Source organism: Candidozyma haemuli (assembly GCF_002926055.2).
Source record: "Candidozyma haemuli strain B11899 chromosome Unknown E_2014730914, whole genome shotgun sequence".
Lineage (NCBI taxonomy): Eukaryota > Fungi > Ascomycota > Pichiomycetes > Serinales > Metschnikowiaceae > Candidozyma > Candidozyma haemuli.
In genome coordinates, this window is record NW_020289903.1 from 801,744 (window position 1) to 814,855 (window position 13,112).

Below are 13,112 nucleotides of genomic sequence, written 5' to 3' on the forward strand. Positions count from 1 at the left end.
AAAACCGCTTTCTTTAAATTCACTTTCGAGTAGTCAACGGCGAGCGGGTAACCGCTGGACTATTCCCTTTAGAAGAGGTTCCTTCGAGGTGACTGTGGGCCTCGGATGCATGGCTCACCGAGCTTTGTCTTCGTTCAGAACCTCCGGCGCTGTTCTCTGGACTGTTGTTTCCTAACATTGATCGTTGCTGTGTCATGACATCTTTAGGTGACATCCCCTGTGAATGCTGAGGGGAATTATTGATATGACTTCCTCTAGAAATAGCGTTAGCGCTGAAGCCGGGCGTGTTAAAAGCTTGTGGGGAATCGTAAGGGGATGCAACAACTGCGCCTAACTGTCCACGATGCTGCTGGGCAGAGCTAGGCCTTGTCATGTTATTGCCGTAATTAACCTCTTGCCGTCCACCTTTCTGAACAAATTGAGAGTTGGGAGCATTGAAACGGTTAGGCTGTTGTTGCAGTTGCAGATGACGCGGATTTTGATGCGATCCATTCGGGTTACCGTCGACAGAAGTGGCTTGTGAAGAAGGTGAACCACTGTATTGAGACTGGTCTCCAGCATTCCGAGTAGGGTCTCGCATCTGTTGTTCGTAAATCTGGTTGTAGTCGACGGTTGGCACTTGAGGAGCCACACCGGGCTGCTCTTGAGTATCATTAAGAAGTCCTGGAATATGCTTGAGCACCAAGTCAAGTTGATTAAGGGCGTCTCCAACTTGGACAAAACCCTTGGAGGAAATCTTAAGGATCCAGCGGTAATTGAAGATTTGGTCCTTATAGAAATCAGCTTCCTCCTTGGTTGGAGCAGAGACGAATAAAAGAGCGGCAAATGTACCAATTAAAGTGAAGTTGGCGGATGACGATGAGTGCCAAAAGGAATGAATGTGTTCGGGTTTGAGGTCCCTGACGAACTCAATGGAAGCCAAAAGTCTAGTCTTCGCAGCAGTACGACAAACTTCAATAAGTTCCTTAGGAACAGGCTTGTTGTTGATCGTCATTTGATGCATGATTGTGATGATTTTCCTGTGAAGCGTGAGCTCGGTTGCGAAGTACGATAACTGCAAGTAGCCATTGGGGCAAAGTTTCCGTGGCTGAACCGATGTCATCTGAAGTTCAACAGGGAGGGAATGGTACCAAGTTCTAAGCTTCAATTGGATGGGTTTGGCAATCAGGAGTACTTCATTAATATCAACAATGTTCTTCATAGCCTTCATGGAATACAAGGATTTCAAGATTCCGGATAAAACCTGCGAAAGGCCAACCAAATTCATGAAGTTCTTCTTTCCGTTATTGATATCAGACGAACCTTCCTTCAAGTCGCCATCTCCAGCTTTCTCAGGGAAGTCCTCTTCCTTGAGTTCAGAGACAACCCAGTCGTCTTCACTGATATGAGACGGTCTGGAGTTCTTGAGTGCCAACCATTTATCTTCCATGAAGACAGCCCAAGCAAGTCTCTTTCTCAAACCTCTCTCCCATTTTGGAAGCTTCCATTTGTCGCAATCGAGAGCAAGGCCTAACTCCTCTGCCATTGCAACCACTTGGGAGCAAAGAACCCACTCGTTATAATCTGAATCTGAGAAAGATGAGTTCAATGAAGCGCTTGCACTTGCTACCGCGTCTTGTCTATCACCAGCATTGGCTTCACGGAAGATGTGCTTGCACTGAAGTAATAATAAACCTGCTTGAACGGCACTGAGCTTGGGACGTTTAAGGATTTCAAGCATGAAGTTGTTGAGGGCGATCTTGAGCATCATATCGAGATTTGGTTTGGCAAACCTATTCAACTGTGGATCATAATCCCACCATTGAATGGCTAGGGCATACACAGCTGCGAGCAAAGGAGCACTGAACTCACGATGCGTTCTAGAATACTTCTCCAAGAAGACTTTCTTATGCAAGATTGGGTAAGAAGGATGGATTATGCGAAAGTAAAGATCAATTAATATCTGGCCATGAGGAGCCACAAACTTCTCGATGGCGTCGACATCGTTCGACATGTTTTGGTAGGAATTAGGGGACTGATCGTCTTTCAAAATGAACTGTGTCTTATCACCAACCCTGCGCAAGGATATAGTATCACTTAAATTAACCTGCTCAACCTTATTGGCACGACGAGGGTTAGACGCTTCATCATCAGTCAGCGCTTTCTGCGCAAGAATGACATCTAATAGGTTATTATCAAACAAGTATGAGGTTGGACCAATGTAAAATGACAGACGAGGAAATTGTAAGGATAAGGTCTTCTTAAGGAGAGAATTATTCATCATGGAGTAGTCTTGAACTGGTTGGACATCACGGATGGAGACATTAGGAGGCACGATATTGCTCATACCATAGCCGTTATTATTATTACGAGGGAATTGGTCTGGAGTGGACACTCTGCTTTGCATGGGAGGGTTCTGGCCTCGTTTGGGGACGGGTTCAGCCTGGCTCTTACGTGCCCGCTTGGCCTGTGGCTTATCGGAGTCGTCACGTATTGGTGGCAGATTATACGTGCAAGTTATGGATTTGGATTCACACTGGGCACAGTTATTCGTGCCTGGGATGATGACACACTTTGTCTTACGTCTTCGACAGTGGTCACAGGGTCTTCTAGGTTTCGTAGACTTGACTGGTTCGGCATGGGGTTGTCGCTGGACTTGAGATTGTTGTGACTGTGGAGGTTGTTGCTGCTGCTGCTGCTGCTGATGTTGTTGTGGAATATAGTTCTGGAGTTGTTGATCTGATAACCCCGATCCAGGCGGCATCGCCTGGCCCTGGCCCGGTAGCTGAGGCACGTTCATTGCCGTGGGCCCACCGTGGCTATGAAAATCAAACGCCAGAAGCATTTCAGAGTTGGCATCGAGGATCAAGTTCAGATCCCAGTTCACATCAAGGTACTCTGCGCCCTGGTTATCATCCAAAGGCCCCGAGCCATTGCCCAGGTTCGTGTAATCAGCGGTTCCATGGCTATCGGGCGGTTCAGTGGCGTGAGATAGCCTATGATCTTCGGAGTTCATGGTGGGAAAAGGTTACTTTCTTTGATTATTCAGGTCCCTTTTTTTTTTTTTTTTTTTTTTTTTTTCGTGTTTCCTATTAAGGACGAGGAAAGTGCACGGACAGTCTCACTTGATAAAGGCAACAAAAAAATAGGTAGATTTATTGGGACGTTGCAGTTTCCTTAGATTCCTGTTTCCAGGTTCCTTGGTTCCTTGGGTGGACTGAAGGAGAGGTGGTAACTTGGTTGAAGTGAGAAAGTTGAGATTGGGTTTTTGTGAGCATAGATTATCACTTGTCCCATTGATTTTTTTTTTTCCCCTTCTGTATCGCGATAACCCTAAAGATATAGAGGGTTGATGCCAGGGGTCAAAAAGGACCAATGGGAGGAGAGAAGAGGGTTTAAGGGGTAAAGGAGGGGAAGGGGGTGGACTATATAAGGAGGAGGATTTCCCCCTGATTTTTGGTGGTTTGTGGGATTTTTCAGTGCCCTAGTTGTGGTCTTCCATGGATGGGTTTTGTGTACTGAAATGGAGTGGCTTGAGGAATTTGGCTGCGAAAAAAAAAAAAAAAAAAAAGCTGGGGTTCAGGAAGAGGTGGTGGGGAAGATGGAGAGAGATAGAAGGGGGCTATTTGAGTTGAAGAAGGGATTTGTGGGTGTGGGTTGAAGTTGGCTGAATTGGTGGATTTGAGGATTCTTGGGTTCCTTGGATCTGGGGTTGGCGTGGATCTGGGGATGGACTGTGGATACATACGTTTGTTTCAGATGTACCGAGGAACCACACAGACGCGTAGTGGCAGAGGCAGTGGGTCCACGGAGGCAGAGGTAGTTTGGAGGTTGGAGGGTGAGGTTGGGGGATTTTCGAAAACCACTTTTTTATTTGGGGGTGTTTCGTGTGTTGGTGAGTTGTGTGGTCCGTGGTGTGTCTCAGTCTGACAGGACCAGCCAGGGCTCCGAAGCTGGCTGGTGCAGATAAGACTGAAAGGAAGAAAAGGGGGAGAGTTGGAGGTGAGAAGTAGGAGAGAATAGAAGTTTGTGGGTTTCGATGAAATGGAGGGTAAGGTGGGATTGTTGGATCTGGCTGGATCTGGCAGGATCTGGTTGGTTATAGGAGGAGAGGGCTACAAGGCGAGGTAAAAGGGAGAGGGATCGAGGGAGAGGATGCCTTCCAGGGAAAGCAATATCAAGCTAAAGATATGGAAAAGGGAAAGGTGAAAGTAGCTTTAAGAGCAGTAAAACATCTGATACTGGCTCTCTTAATGGGTAGTTCTGATAGAGGCATACCGCCTCGAAACGGTCCATTCACCGAACCTGTTTCAACCTTGAATGAACAAAAGTGGCCACGAAGCTTTCCAAGAGAAGCCTTACTGCTTAGAAGGAAAGGTAGTCGAGGCCAGATCTGCTTTACTTACTGTGTTTGGCCAGAAGCTCATCTAAGACATGCACTCATGAACAGACCTGAAGATGAAAAGATGATGTTCATGGACAAAAGCTCGATGGCGGCGACAGCAGCCGTCTTAAAGTAAATTCCAAGTCTTTCTAATTCTAACTTCTAGAGACATTCTTCCTGAACTTGTTGTACACTGGTGGTGAGTGGTAGTAAGATCCCAGTATCTATGTCTCTACAACCTTTCCGTAGTGATATGAAGTCAATGGCAGCCGAAGCACTTCGAATACAAATTATAAACCTTAGAAACCCATTCACCAGGAAATATAAGCCAACTGGTTCACTTCACCATCTGGTTACCTTCCTCATTGGTACCTTCTTAAGCACTCAGCTACACCTCAAGCCAACCCACCAAAAAACAAAAAACCCACCATAAAAACCATCCAAATCAATGTCGACGGCCCCAAGTACCCCAGCCAAACTCTTCCTATCAACTAAAACTACCTATAGACGCCCAATCACTACCACCCCTTCATCCCAGTGCCTTCCCAGTGGCTGCGAAAAAGTATATAAACCCTCGATTTCCCCCTTCCTCTTTTCTTCCCCTACCTACCACTTTCTTCTTCTCTGGCCCAAACGTCTTTCTTTGTGGCCCCCTATCAGATTCGTTTCTTTGCTACCACCCACCTCTACTAACACCACCACCACCTTTCTTCAGCTTTCATTCTCTTCATCATGTCCAACATCTTTGCTTCTGCCATCGACACTGCCGAACCAATCTCCCTCTTTGAACGCAGAGACGGTGAAACTGGAGTTCCAAACGGCGTAAGCAACTCTTCGCCACTTCAAACAAACTCGTTCTACTCGAACATGCTTGTGGAGGGCCAGGACTGTGCCGTTTGGACTCACCCTTACAGTGTCTGGAACAACAAGAGGGATAACCGTTTTGGCCTTGGGTTGTACCTTGCACGAGAGTCAGACAGAGTGTTTGGCGACGGCGACCCTGCTGAGTACTTTACCCATCCTGTGGGGATTCAGCAGCTTGTGTTGTCGTCGTCTGACTTTAAAGAGGAACCTTCGTTCTCGTTGCATGGCTTGTCCAAATTTGCAGCCACGGCTCGGTTCTCGTCCAAGTCAGAGAAGGACTGCTACCTTGACTGTCCTATGGTCCAGGGTATGGGCTTTGTTACTGGCGTGTACCATAACTGTATTCCCAAGATCAGTTCCCTGGTCGGTTTCAAGTCTGTTGTTGGCGATAAGAGTCCTCGTCTGGGCACCAACAAGTATAAGATTGAGTTGGAGGATGGCACTCAATGGCACTTGTTCGTTACTCTTTCTGGAAACGCTTCGTTGAAGTTGGCGTTGAAGGGAAAGAACGACATCATTGCCGATAAGTCGGTTGACGATGGTTTCTTCCAGCTCTGCTTTGCTTCTGGTGTTGATACCAAGCACTACGATGCTGCTGCTGGCTGTTACGCTACGGACGCCTCGATCCTGGCCTCTATGGATGGTAACAAGTGTTCCTACTCGTTGCTGCTCAAGACCAAGGGTAAGCTGAATAGCAACACTACGCTCTTCTTTGCGTTGCCTCACCATGTGGAAGCGTTTGACTCTGCCACCAAGGACAAGGCTACATCGGTGAAGTTACCTACTACTACCAAGGGCGTTGCTGTGGGTGTTCTCCTGAATAAGATCACCATGGTGGAAGAATTGAAGACCAAGGACGTTGCTTGGGATCCAGCCACTACCATCAATGGCAAGAAGGCGAACTACTCTGACAATGCTCTCAAACTCATCAAGGAAGCTGCCCAGAAGGAAGCCAACAGAGACGTCAAGGGCGAGCTGGATATGGATTCCATGTACTTCAGCGGTAAGATGTTGGCGAAGTACGCCATTGTGCTTTCCGTCTGCCACACCATATTGAAGGACGACGGGCTCACCAAGACCTTGTTGCAGAAGATGAAGGATGCCATTGACCGTTTCAAGTCTAACAAGCAGCAGTACCCTCTCTTCTACGATAAGTCTTTCAAGGGTATTGTGTCGCTGGCGAAGGAAGGAAGCGACTTTGGCAATGGCCACTACAACGACCACCATTTCCATTGGGGATACCACATCCAGGCGGCTGCTATCACTGCTTTCGTCGACAAGGAGCGTGGTGGTAAATGGTTGGACGAGGTCAAGCCATGGATCAACTCTCTTGTGAGAGACATTGCCAACCCTTCGACTGACGACAAGCACTTCCCAGTGTTCCGTGCTTTTGATTTCTACAATGGCCATAGCTGGGCCAAGGGTCTTTATGCTTCTGCCGACGGTAAGGACGAGGAGAGCTCTTCAGAAGATTACAACCACGCTTATGCTCTTAAGCTCTGGGCCAAGGTGATCAACGATGGTAACATGGAAAAGAGATCAGACTTGATGTTGGCTATCATGAGCAGAAGCATGAATAAGTACTTCTTGCTTGCCGACGACAACAAGGTCCAGCCTTCCAAATTCATCAAGAACAAGGTCACTGGTATTTTGTTCGAGAATAAGGCTCACCATACCACCTACTTTGGTGCCAATGAAGAGTATATCCAGGGTATCCACATGATTCCAATCAGTCCAGTGTCCTCGTTCATTAGAAGACCTGATTTTGTCAAGCAGGAATGGGACCAGAGACTCAAGGGCCTTGTTGGTAACTTGAACGACGGCTGGAGAGGTATCCTTATGTTGAACGTCGCTCTCTTTGACCCAGATACCGCCTGGAAGTTCTTCAGCGACTCAGGGTTCAACGAAAACCACTTGGACGGCGGCCAATCGAAAACTTGGTCTTTGGCATACTGTGCTGGTGTTGGCGCATCATCATAATTTATATAGAGAACCAAGCTTTGTGTTTTTCTCGAGCTTGGAGGTTTAGATAGAAATGGGTGCAAAATGAATGCGAACAATTGTGTAGTAACATTATCAACAACTTCTGCTCCATGGATGCTGAACAAGAAACGCAAGCAGCTTGGGTTTTCTGATATCCAAGACGATGCTGATATATATGATAGGCTTGTGATACGCCAGAAGCAAAAGGCCAAGCGGCCCAAGAAGCTGGAGGATCCATATGATGAGACTGAGCAGGTTCTGTTACATGAGAAGGTGGAACAGGTAAATGCACCCAGAAAGAAGAAAAAGAAGGAATTGGAGATTCAGAGGGATCCAGAGGATGCTGAAGACCTTCCTGCGGTGGTTGAATCTGCCGAATTGGCCAAGGAGAAGCTGGTACACTCGATTCCTGATGTGAGCAGAAGATGTCAAGAGTTGCTAGACAAGTATGAGGAATTGGAGCTTGGGCTTTTGTTTGCAGACCAGGAGATCAATCGAGAGTTTAGGCGGTTTTTGAGACTGGTCGCCTCCGATCCGTATGAAGATACTGGTCTTTCGAAGATCCGTGAAGCTCTCTTTGTCAAGGTTCTTAAAGACAGTTTGGCTAAACAAGAGGCTCGGAAAAGTATCAGGGAGAGGTTTGTGGATAAGTATGGAAGCAGGGAGGATGAACAGAAGGAAAGAAACAGAGACCCAAGGTCAATTAGACGTACCACAAGAAAGATAGAGGTGCCTGGCATCATCTTACAGCTTCTTGATGGTGAGTAGACCACTGGCGTGGCTGATGCAATTATGTTATTTAAATGTGATATGGTACTCATATGTTGCTGATCTGGGGAACGTGGATGACTCTTTCTTGGACATTGTTCCAGAAACCTTTATCGTATATGTTGATCAAGTCGTCCTCCATCAGAGAGATCTTCCTTAGAGTATATTTCTGTTCCTCGTCAGCGGTGAAGAATATCGAGTCGTCTTCGAGATTAAGGTATGCTCTAGTGAACGAGCCGTCAGTGTCTCTCATGGTTGCCTGTTCAGCGTACTGTTGTAGTTCGTCAACATAGTACAACGCACCTAGACGAACCAAATGTTCAATGTCACCCCATTTATCGGCCTCGTTGGTGGTGACACCCAAGTACATGTACCTGATGTGCAATATAGTAAAGAATGAAGTGATGGGCACGAAAATGGCCGTTAGAATCGCCAAAATGCCCGAAATGCGATTGTTTTCCGTAGAGCTGGTGATGAATTTCCACCATCCCCACTCTAAGTAGTGTAATTGTTTCTGGTGACGTAGCTGCTTATAACAAAGCACCCCACCGTATGCCATCAAGTTCATATTCAGCGCCAAGTACGCTATGAACCAGCGGTAGTTCCGAAGCCCTATGCAATTATTCACCCACAAGCAGTGATGGTCATATAAAAGCACACACTTATTGCAAGTGCTGCAGTGTTTAGATCTAGCAGGTTTGGGTAAGTTACATGTATAGCAGTGTTTCTCAAAGAATATAAGCCCATTCGTACGAAACACCACCGAAGCATGTTCAGCATTCAACGCCGTAACCTTCCCCGGATCAGTAAACGTCACCAACGCCGTAGCAGCCATCAACCCCAAAATCGAAACCCCAATCCATAAGTTGTGGAGAAACGACCCCAGCACAGTTACTGGTAGTTGTCCATACACATTAGCAAAGAACAAGTGTATACAATAACCAACTATCGCCACGTAAAACAACGGCACCAGCCAACGCAAAACCTGTCCCACCACAGGATTTTTCATGGTCGTCTTCACCATCCACAGAGCTGCTCTTCCATTAGCTCTATTCACACCAGTGTACAATATATGGATCCATGTTCCTCGAAACCGAGGCTGGTCTCCAAATAGAAGAATCGCCACGAGAGCACCGAACACAATGATCGTCAGGCCCAAGAGGAACATCTTCCTCGGTTGGTTTAGCAGGGAGATATGGGAAGAGTATAAGTACTGGTCTTTCGCATCCGTACATATATAGTGTAGACCATGTCGCGTTTCCTAAGTATTTACCTTATACCAAGTACCACTTTGATAGAATATGGCTATTACTGAAGATATAGATTCCCAGCGGCAGCTTGTGAACCATGTTCTTGCGGCGGTGCCGTTTGGAAAGAACGAGCAGAGACCGAGTTTTCTCGATGTGTATAACATATCTACAGAAGATATGGCAGCACTAGACTTCTCTGAAAGTGCCTGGGACCTGCGGTTTTCGCTTCTGACGAATAAGTTATTGAAGTTGGGGATTTCGTTTGGCAATTTGTTGAAGATGCTTGAGAACGAGCAGCGGGCTTATGAAGCGAAAGAGGCTAGGGAGGCCCAGTTGGCAAGGAATAAGGCTCCCAGCCAGGCTGTGGACCCGTTTAGCGATGGCTACGAGGCTCAGAAATCTACAAAAGTGCAAGCTTTTTATATAAGGTTTGCCCAGAACTTGTTTCATATTCTTAAGAACTTCGATATAGGCTCCTCGCCTTATTCAGCCCAGAGAACCAGGCCAGTGCCAACAGATAGCGACCAGACATCGGCTAATGGGTCTCAGACAAGCGCTGGCGGCGTCAACAGCTCTCCTATCAAGCTCAGCTCTCGTCAATTGCTTATTGAAAAGTTGGAGATTAATATCCGTCTAGACGCCTTGTTCACCTATAAAGTGGTGCTCCTTCTTCTCCTCCAGATCTACGATATCCTCACTCAGCTGCTACAAGACTTTCCAGAAGATAATAACATTGACAGGATAGGCCTGCGGAGTGACGCAGACACGTCATCTATCTTATCGTATACATCGCTCAACCTGAGCGGCACGCCCAATTCTGAGTTTGTGCTGTCGACCGACGACTATATCCGTCTATCACGGGCTATTTTACACCGTATAGATGCTGGTATTGTCGGTCCCTTCGTGCAAACGTTGGTCACAGAACTTGTGGACACGAACGTGGCTGCTGGCTTTCAAACCCTCATTACCAACATCTAAACCTCAAGGAAAGTACCAATCGGCAAAACGACGCCATAAAACATGTGCCGTTCTACGCCCTAGGAGCTTTCCAATAAGCGGCACTAGCACAAAATTGACAAGTCCCTCGATCTGCTTGAGTGACTCTTCCCACTGCTCCTGCGCCAGAAGGTAATATTCCGAATCCAGCTCGGAATAGTAATCAATGTCGGTATCATCATCATGGGGCTCGGAGCCCTGGGCAAACGCTGAAAGATCAGCTAGGTCCAGGTTTTCTATTAGGCTGGGGTAAGACATTGGCAACTGGTGATTTGAGAATGGGTAAACGGGTTTTCTACGAGACGAGACTGGTGTGAGTATGCAGGTCACCCACACAGACACTCTTTACCAGGGAAGAATGTCAGGGAGAGAGGAGGTTCAGGGGGAGTTTGGGAGATGATTCCGCTGTCAGTATGAAGAGGATAATCTCTGTATGTTGAAAGCGGGCTTGTTGGGGTTGGTTGGGTCGCACCAGGTACAACAATGGCTGCAAAATACCCAGGGACGGACCATATCCCACGACCGTTTCCAGTATTCAAATACAATACTCCTTCCAGCGAACCTGGCGTCGCTGATAGCCCATTTATAATCCCCAGTCACACTGCCCTTACGCGTTGCCATTCAATTCTATATGTAACATTAGTATATACCACTACACTATGACCACCACACTCTGACCACCACCAGGGAACAAGTCAACGGCGAACGGGCAACAGTAAACAATGACCGTCGAGGTATAAAAGGCCCAGGAATTCCCCTTCACTTTCGTTCCCTTCCTCTTTTTTCCTCAGCTGTCCCACCACCTCTCCATCCTCTGGCCCTCCCGATGATCATCGCAACGGGTGCGAAAAATTAACACTATGCTACGGTGGATCAACAAACTATCACGAAGAATGACCATCAACATCGAGGATTTCAATGTCATCAAAGAAGGTAAAGCCTCGGTGCTTGTACCTAAACAAGAGACGGTCTTCTATAACCATATCCAGCAGTTCAACAGAGATCTCTCGGTGATGGCTATCAAGGCCTGGCTTGAAGGGTACAATGCAAAGAGGGAACTAAAGGCGCTGAAGAAGCGTAAGGCCGAGGAAGAGAATGGCGAAAAGGCAGCTCCAGCTGTGAGTACAGAGAATCGCAAGTTTGTTCGTATTCTCGAGGCTCTCTCGGCGTCGGGACTCAGGGCTTTGAGATATGGCCATGAAGTGCCTCAGGTATCGAGAATTGTGGCTAACGATTTGCTTCCTGCTGCTGTGGCGTCGATTAACCGTTCGGCTGAGTATAATAAGCTTGATGATTTGGTTAAGGGTAACCAGGGTGACGCTATCACGTATATGGGGTCTGTTACTGATAAGGATAGGTTCCATGTGGTGGACTTGGACCCTTACGGAACGGCAGCACCATTCTTGGAGAGTGCCATTCGCCTGGTTTTGGACGACGGGTTGCTTATGGTTACTTGTACAGATGCTGGTGTTCTTGCTGGAAACGGGTACCCTGAGAAGTGTTATGCTTTATATGGTGGAAGTAACTTTGGCAACACCACGTTTGGCCTGGACGCCAACCACGAGGCAGGTATTCGTCTTTTGCTTTCCACTATTGCCAATATCGCTGCCAGACACAAGAAGTTCATTGAACCAGTGCTCAGTTTGAGCATAGACTACTACTTCCGTGTATTCGTGAAGGTCAGTACCAGTGCAGCCCAAGTCAAGCATTTATCTTCAACCACCATGATGGTTCACCATTGCATTGGCTGTGGCTATATGGCAGAGCAGAGAATGGGCAGAGCTAGCGGCCACAAGTTCCAGACGCCGAGAGCTGTTTCTGTAGGACCCACCTGTCCATGCTGCAACAGTCCATTCCACGTTGCCGGTCCATTATGGGGCGGTAAATTGCACAACAAGGAGTTTGTGGAGCAGGTTCTCTCCGTGAACGCCAAAGCCGATAAAGAAGTTTATGGCACGACAGACAGAATCAAGGGTATGCTTACGTTGGCCAAAGAAGAGCTCGAAACGCCATTCTATACTAATCTTGGTCGTTTGCCCAGTCTTTTCAAGGCATCAACCATTCCAATCACAGAGTTTGCACAGGCATTGGGCAACTTGGGCCATGAAGTGTCGTTGACCCACGCCAAAGCCAATTCCATTAAAACCACAGCACCAAGAGAAGACGTTTTGCTTGTGGCCCACAGATGGGTTCGCCGAAGCAACGAAAAGCGTCTTCAGGAACTTAAAGCTAGCCTTGAGTCCACCACAGACGAAAACAAAAGAAAACAAAAGGAAGAGGCTATCAAAGAAATCGAAAAGAACCCATATGCCACCAAAAACCTCACCGAAAACATGCCTGGGTTCCATGTACAGAAGTTCCTCGAGAAGGATACCAGAGAAGTTGATTTCGAGACGCCGAACGAGTTCAGCGACCGTCTTTTAAAGCTCAGAAAGATCAAGATGGTGAGGTTCCAAGAGACGCCAGCCAACTGGGGCCCCAAAGCCAGGCCAGGCAAGAAGCAAAAGACAGAGTAACCAGGGGGGAAGCGGAACAGGAAATAAAGTAACGCAAAAAAATGGAAACAAAACTGAAATAAAGTTTGAAATAGGTAGATGCGTAGCAACAAAGGTGGAGTAAGCTCTACGTCAACTGAGACACATTCGAGGGACCCCATAAACGGCACTTGAACGGCACTGGAACGGCACTTCCAAAGGCGTTTGAAGGAAACTCCAGTCAAATAAACTTTCCACCAGGCAATACCAAAATCCTCCCCCAAAATCCTCCCCTTCAACCCCGCCAAAAGTCCACAAAACCAAACTTTCGCTTTGCTCTTCTCACAATCTCACCACTTTCGCTTCTACGCTTTTTCGCAACCGATCCATCGCACTTCCCCAGATCCGCCGCAA

General features: G+C 47.3%; 6 protein-coding genes across 6 annotated transcripts; 4 read left to right on the top strand and 2 right to left on the bottom strand. All coding sequences in view use genetic code 12, as the record gives it.

The window, feature by feature from the left end:
- Positions 1 to 19: 19 nt before the first annotated feature.
- On the bottom strand, positions 20 to 2,995 carry DAL81 (Dal81p; the record flags this gene model as incomplete). Its single annotated transcript, XM_025487164.1, has 1 exon — positions 20 to 2,995. One exon carries the CDS (start codon positions 2,993 to 2,995, stop codon positions 20 to 22), a length of 2,976 nt encoding a protein of 991 aa, XP_025340612.1.
- Positions 2,996 to 5,095: 2,100 nt separating this feature from the next.
- CXQ85_003525 (glucan endo-1,3-beta-D-glucosidase) lies at positions 5,096 to 7,207 on the top strand (the record flags this gene model as incomplete). Its single annotated transcript, XM_025487165.1, has 1 exon — positions 5,096 to 7,207. One exon carries the CDS (start codon positions 5,096 to 5,098, stop codon positions 7,205 to 7,207), a length of 2,112 nt encoding a protein of 703 aa, XP_025340613.1.
- A 117-nt stretch (positions 7,208 to 7,324) lies between these two features.
- Positions 7,325 to 7,978, top strand: CXQ85_003526 (uncharacterized protein; the record flags this gene model as incomplete). Its single annotated transcript, XM_025487166.1, has 1 exon — positions 7,325 to 7,978. The coding sequence occupies one exon, from the start codon at positions 7,325 to 7,327 to the stop codon at positions 7,976 to 7,978; it is 654 nt and encodes a 217-aa protein (XP_025340614.1).
- Positions 7,979 to 8,027: 49 nt separating this feature from the next.
- On the bottom strand, positions 8,028 to 8,813 carry CXQ85_003527 (palmitoyltransferase; the record flags this gene model as incomplete). Its single annotated transcript, XM_025487167.1, has 1 exon — positions 8,028 to 8,813. The coding sequence occupies one exon, from the start codon at positions 8,811 to 8,813 to the stop codon at positions 8,028 to 8,030; it is 786 nt and encodes a 261-aa protein (XP_025340615.1).
- A 466-nt stretch (positions 8,814 to 9,279) lies between these two features.
- On the top strand, positions 9,280 to 10,206 carry CXQ85_003528 (uncharacterized protein; the record flags this gene model as incomplete). The annotated part of the gene is made up of 1 exon (XM_025487168.1): positions 9,280 to 10,206. The coding sequence occupies one exon, from the start codon at positions 9,280 to 9,282 to the stop codon at positions 10,204 to 10,206; it is 927 nt and encodes a 308-aa protein (XP_025340616.1).
- Positions 10,207 to 11,084: 878 nt separating this feature from the next.
- TRM1 (tRNA (guanine26-N2)-dimethyltransferase) lies at positions 11,085 to 12,740 on the top strand (the record flags this gene model as incomplete). The annotated part of the gene is made up of 1 exon (XM_025487169.1): positions 11,085 to 12,740. The coding sequence occupies one exon, from the start codon at positions 11,085 to 11,087 to the stop codon at positions 12,738 to 12,740; it is 1,656 nt and encodes a 551-aa protein (XP_025340617.1).
- Between the last annotated feature and the right edge of the window lie 372 nt (positions 12,741 to 13,112).